Source organism: Morus notabilis, unplaced genomic scaffold (assembly GCF_000414095.1).
Source record: "Morus notabilis unplaced genomic scaffold, ASM41409v2 Scaffold179, whole genome shotgun sequence".
Lineage (NCBI taxonomy): Eukaryota > Viridiplantae > Streptophyta > Magnoliopsida > Rosales > Moraceae > Morus > Morus notabilis.
The window spans coordinates 239,054-245,577 of NW_010360916.1; the positions used below are offsets into that span (position 1 = coordinate 239,054).

The following is a 6,524-nucleotide window of genomic DNA, read 5'->3' on the forward strand; positions in this document are numbered from 1 at the left end:
ACTTCCATTCTTTACATATCAATGCCTATTAAATATTGTTGTTTCTAGTTTTTCCGTTGAAAAAGAAAAAGAAAAGCAGTTCGAATATCGCTAAGTTTTTTCCATTAAAAAAATAGAAGAAGAAAAATTTCGACCGTGTTTAAAATTGATCCCGTTTTTATTTTTTATGTTATTCAAGAAAGAAAAAATAAAAATATTTTTAAAACGGTGTTTGGAGCAATAAAGACAAAAAAATGAAAATGAAAATGATTTTTTGGTTTAATGTAAAATGATTAGTCGTTTTTTATTTTTTTTGTTTTCGTTTTCTCCTCTCTCAAGCAGAGGGAGAAAGAGAGACATTAATAAGATTTTTTACACTGAAAATAATCTCTTAATAAAACTATTAAACGTATTTTCAAAAATAATTCATGTCTAAAATTAAAAACGTTTTCATTTTTATTTTTATACAAAAAAATAAAATCATTTTAAAATAAATTTCAAACGCACCATTCTATTTTCGAATTACTTGCAACGGAATCAAACCATAACGCATGTTACTGAATAATAATTTCGCTTGTTTCCGTTTGCAAAATATCCCACTCCATGAATTATTATGCCTATACATATATAATTAGTTAGAAAATAACCATTATTTTGAAATGACGAAAATGACCTTTGAAATTTATATATAAATCTGGCATTGCCAAAGTGATCGGAAAAACGTCTCTCTCTGTCTCTTCTCTTCCTCTTGTTCTTCTTTCTCAGCTCGCATTTTTCCAAAGTCCAAACACAAACAATGGCTCTCTCTGATGTGGTCCAGAATCTCAGCAAGGCATTTTCAGGTTCTACAAAAAATTCCCTTCTTCTCCTTTTTACAATTTTGTTGCTAATATATAAAGTTTCTTTTCTTTTTCTTCTTATAGTGTTTGAGCATTTTTTTTTGTTGTTGACATTTTACCTTTTGTTTCCTTTCTAGTACACATAAAAAGTAAGATGAATATTGGATAAAGATATCTTCTCAACATATTGTTATAATCTTAAAAACAATAATATATATATATATATATATATAAGTGAAAGTTATGTTGTTATAGGTCGGTAATTTCTAAGTTTTTCTTTTAGTTGGTTTTATATATTCTTCACAGACAAATATAATCGTGGTATTTTAAATTGCCATTCGTAATTTCTTTTCTGTAAAATTAGAAAAATTATAATATGTATGTATATATGATGGATGATCATTTGAGCCACCAGATGAATGTGGACTTGGAGTGGACGAGAAATCATTGATAGAGAATCTGGGAAAATGGAAAGCTGAGGAGAGAAAATCATTTTGGAAAGCAAATCGCAATTGCTTCGTTCAAGATGAGCGTCTTTTTGAGCGCTGTGATGAAGACCATGTCAAACGTCTCGAGAAAGAATTCTTGCGTTTCAAGGTAATGTTAATTTCATTTTTCTTTCCATAGTTTCATTTTAAATTTTCTTAATCATAAATAAAATCTCTCTTTCCTTCTTAGGTCTTATGCAATCCAATGTAATTACTTTTAGTTTTGGCTATTATAATTTTTTTTTTTTTTATTGTTATAGTAAAATGGAGTATGGCTATATGTAGTTAGTTGAATTTTAGGACAAAAAAGTTAAGAATTAGTTGGGTCTTAATTTTAATTCGTTTTAAATACTTAAAATCAAGTAATGGTAATTTCCCTTAATCCCTTGGGAAGAATAAAAAAGAAAGGTTTTTTTTAAAAAAAAAAATTTTGAGTGGTGGCGTAGCTGGAAATTTCCAAGGATTTACAAAGCTAAATGAAAATTTTTAATTGGGTATTTTCCCACTTACTTCCCAATATTTTATATAAAGATGCCTGCTATATTATTATTGCACGATAATATTGATATTTTCTTACATGATAAATAATTCTACCTATACAAATAAAATAATAGCAAATAACACCGATTTTTGGTAATAAAGAAAGTATAAAAAGACACAACAACACAAAAGCGTATGGTCATTCATAACATAAATTAGACTATTTCAATTATCTGTCCCTACACAAATATGGGGTGTTTATAGGCTTTCCTAAAAGTTCGTACTAAATTATTTTTTTTCTTTATAAGAGTACTAAATAATTAAGTAGCGGTAGGATCCCAATTTTATCCCAAACTTTTTATAACTAATGTAAAAATGAGTTACAATCTTTTGATGCGTGTTATCTTTTAATAACCAATTAAAAAAAATGCTGAGGGAATTGGCAAACTCCTACCTCTGCGAGGAAGGCGGGCCGAGCTCAAAAGATTTTCCGCCCGCCTCGGTTCGCCCTTAAGCTATACTTACAAAATTAAAATAAAACACGTTACATGTCAGTTGATATTAAAAAATTACAATAAAATTTGGGTCGCCTAATATAATTCGAATTAACTTAATAATGTATGGTTAAATGAGTACCTAATACTTAATTAGTTGGCTATCTTAATTATGTGTTGCATGCGTTGTGGGTTATAATACGTTAATTGTGTTAGGGTGCTGTGGTGCTGAGGGCCATGCATCCCTGGGAACGAGACGCTCGTTTGGTAAAGAGAGCCTTGAAAAATGGATCATCACCAGGTTCCTTGGGTGTGCTGATTGAGATTGCATGCACCAGATCATCCGATGAGCTGTTGGGGGCCAGGAGGGCCTACCATTCCCTCTTTGATCGCTCCATTGAGGAGGATGCTGCTCACCACATCAAGGGTCCTGAACGCAAGGTAATTGTCTAACTCGTTTTAGATGATAGAATGACTCTTTTGCCCCTTTAAGACTAAAAAGGGATCTTATATTGTGTGACAAAGGTGACATAAAATAGTTCCTAATACACACTTGACAACTCAGATAGTAAATATTCAGTGTTTGTTTACAGTGATTTTGAATCATGATTCAGAATCAGTGTTTACTTTGGATGATTCTGAATCATGATTCTAAAACCACCCCCCTCTTGATTCAAGGTGAATCAAACATCTGATTTTGAATCATGGTTTTATAATAATGATTTGAACCAAAAATCATGAATCATTGTTCTGGTTCTAGAATCATGATTAGAATCACCCTGATTTGAATCATTGTACTAAACGAACCCTAATTTATCTAACTCCTTTTAGATGATAGAATGACTCTTTTGCCCCTTTAAGACTAGAACGGGATCTTATATTGTGTGACAAAGGTGACATAAAGTAGTTCCTAATACACACTTGACAACTCAGATAGTAAAATCAATCACTAAAAAAATTATAAAAAATATAATAATAATAATAATAATAATAACCTCACATGGCATTTGCCTTTTTTGAACACGGTCTTCTAGAGCCCCCACCAAAATGATTTGGTTTTTTAATCCATATATATATATATATATATATGATTCTATTATAGGGCACACTTACTTTAGGACATGAATGGTATTGTGATTTAAATTAGACGGTTCATATGGTATGAGATTGAATACTATGAGAGGATTTATTAGACTGCACTCGTAATAGACCGACTTCATATGCACTATGCAATGAGACGGCCTAGAAGATCTAAAACTAGCAATTCAATTACTAACTTGCATGATTATTTTTTGGGCATTGAATTACAGCTTTTGGTGGCACTTTTGAGTGCCTATAGATACGAGGGACCAAAAGTAAAGGACGACAATGTCAAATCTGACGTAAAGGAGCTTGCAAATGCCATTAAGAACGCAGATAAGAAAAGCCTCCTCCAAGACGATGAAGTGATAAGGATACTATCAACTAGGAGCAGGGCTCATCTCAAGGAAGTCTATGACCAATACCACAAGAATTCCGGCAAGAACCTAGATGAGGTAATAAATTTATAATCATCTACATTATCATATTTTACATGTAAATGATTTCCTGGTGTGTGTACTTAACATGTTCGTGGAAAAATTTTCTCAGCTCTGCCACTGATTATTGCGCATTGTTTGTTTGCAATATTTCATTTTGTGTCTCAATTACTATTCTGTTTTCGATGCTCTCATTCATTAGGATATCGGTGCTGATTCGAGGCTGCAAGAGACAGTCCAATGTCTCTGTGTTCCCCAGAAATATTTTACAAAGGTTAGCTGATCATAAAACCAAAACCAGATCACTAAATATATATATATATATATATATATATATATATATATACATAAAGTTTTTACTGAAAATGCAATGCTTTTTTTTTTCTGTCCTGTTTAGGTGTTGGACGCAGCACTGAAGAAGGATGCAGATAAGAAAGCAAAGAAGGCTCTGACAAGAGTAATCGTCACCCGAGCCGACGCAGACATGAAGCAGATAAGAGAGGAGTTCCAAAACCAGTATGGAGTTTCTCTGTCCAAGAAAATTGAAGACGCGGCGAATGGGAACTATAAGGATTTCTTGCTTGCCTTGGTTGGAAATTAGGAAAACTAAATGAAAAAAATTTGGAGTCCTCATGACATGAATTTCATGTCGTCTGCGGTTCAGATATTCAGAAGAGATTGAACGATCGATCCATCGGGGTTTTAAAGTTTATTTTTCCTTGTTTGATTCTTGCTTGTTATGATTTAAGGAGGTATCCTTGTTCTTAGTTCCTGTAATTTCTTACAAATGAGAGAATGTCATAAATAAATTGATCAAAATTTCCAGGTAATTATTTTGTCTCTGCCCAAAATCCACTTATCTAAACGGCTACCGTTAATCCAATTGAAATTATTGGTTCTGCCTATTTATATTACTAGTAGTCGTTTGAACAAGGTTTTTTTTTCTTTGTTTGAAAAATTAAAGCTTCGCACGTGTGTGTTTGAGGAGAGGGTTGGTGTCAATGCTCTTAGCATGAAGAATATACAATCGAACAAGTGAAAAGATAAGAAAACAAGAAAAAGAAGAAGAAGAAGAAGAAGAGTACCCCGTTCATTTCACCAATTTGAATTTAGAATTCGAGTTTTGCTACAATAAAAAGCTCTAAAAAACAATCACATCTAACTTTTTTGCTACAGTAAAAAGCTCTCACATAGAATCACATCTTAACTCAAATTTAAAACTCGAACCAGCGAACTAAACGGGTCTTAAAATTTCGAATATTGTTCTTCTAGCATTAATAGTTACAACAACAAAATATAACAGCTATTGCCAATCTACAACTACAAAAAAACTGATAATGTGGCCCAGCATTTTCATTAACAATGGTGAGCCTATGCTATTTTATTTTGTCCTCTAATGCATGATATCATTTGAAATATTATGTTTAAGTTTAACAATAGTGAGCATGTGCTATATATATATATATATTCTTTAGAGATTTTAAATAATAAATTAATGTATAAAAGGAAAAAAAACGGTAGACAGCTCTCTGCGTACACACACACACATATATATATATGTATGTATATATATATATATATATATATATCAAATTTCAGTATCATATTGTATGAACAAATACCCTACCATGTTGTGGGGAAAAAAAAAACCTACGAATTGTGATGTTTGTGCGCTAGTAAAAATTAAAACACCTTCGGAATCGGGGGATTGGTTGCAATTTTTAAATCAATATTTTATGTTTATTTGTACTGTAAATTTATGTGTCTATATAATATATGGTTTGTCCAGTGTATACGTATGTGAGGACGGGTTTTTAACAATTATTTTTTTGTGGGTGGTTACCGATCAAATATAAAAATTTAATAATATTATCATGAAATTTAATAATGTGACATGATAACAATCTAAATTCATTTGATTGTCATAATTTTTTTAGTTAACTGTTTAATTTATTATAACTGTTGGATTAATATATATTTTTTATTTGGTTTTTTTTTTTTTTAAAGAAACTCCTTATAAAATAAAATAACAGTGAAAATAAATTGTACCGGTGGACATTTCATATAACAAAATTATTCTTGAATTAGTCGAAAGTAGAAAGAAACTGAGAATTAAATTAGTTAGTTAATGAACCTCACAATTATTCTCTGATTTGCTTCCTTTGAGCTGCATTTCTATGCCCTAATATTTGTATTATAGCCTTCTCATCGGTTCCCCATCCTGCGCATATATTTAGTATATCAATATATAGAAAAAATAAACTATATTAATAATGAGAGAGGATAACTAGCTTTAAGTTCTAGCATTAATTGGATCGTCAATCTACATGAAAGTAATGGTTTTTATTTTTTATTTTTATTTTTTTGATATAAAACAAAAAATGTCATAATTAAAGTGACACTATTTTATTTCTACTACTACTGTTATAAATCTATCTCATGCCACTAATAATTTACAAGTTATCTTTTCATAATCTACAAGCTATCTTTCGTAATCTGCAGGTTATTTTTTATTATCTGCAGATTATCTTTCATAATTTGTAAGCTATTTTTTGTAACGTGCAGATTATCTTTTTATAACTTGCATGTTATTTTTTATAGTGGCATTAAAATTTTGTGTATTACAATAAATAATAGAGTTGAAAAAAAAGAGGGTTAAATTTGAAAATTTATCCACTTTTTATACGCTGAGATTACTTCATTGAAGCATTTTATGTCAACAACCCC

General features: G+C 30.6%; 1 protein-coding gene across 1 annotated transcript; it reads left to right on the forward strand.

Annotated features, from left to right (window-relative positions):
• The first annotated feature begins 715 nt into the window (after positions 1–715).
• On the forward strand, positions 716–4,637 carry LOC21406689 (annexin D4). The gene is made up of 6 exons (XM_024165353.1): positions 716–821; positions 1,234–1,415; positions 2,497–2,721; positions 3,591–3,815; positions 4,000–4,071; positions 4,195–4,637. Exons 1-6 carry the CDS (start codon positions 776–778, stop codon positions 4,396–4,398), a joined length of 954 nt encoding a protein of 317 aa, XP_024021121.1. The 5' UTR covers positions 716–775; the 3' UTR covers positions 4,399–4,637.
• The last annotated feature ends 1,887 nt before the right edge of the window (positions 4,638–6,524 follow it).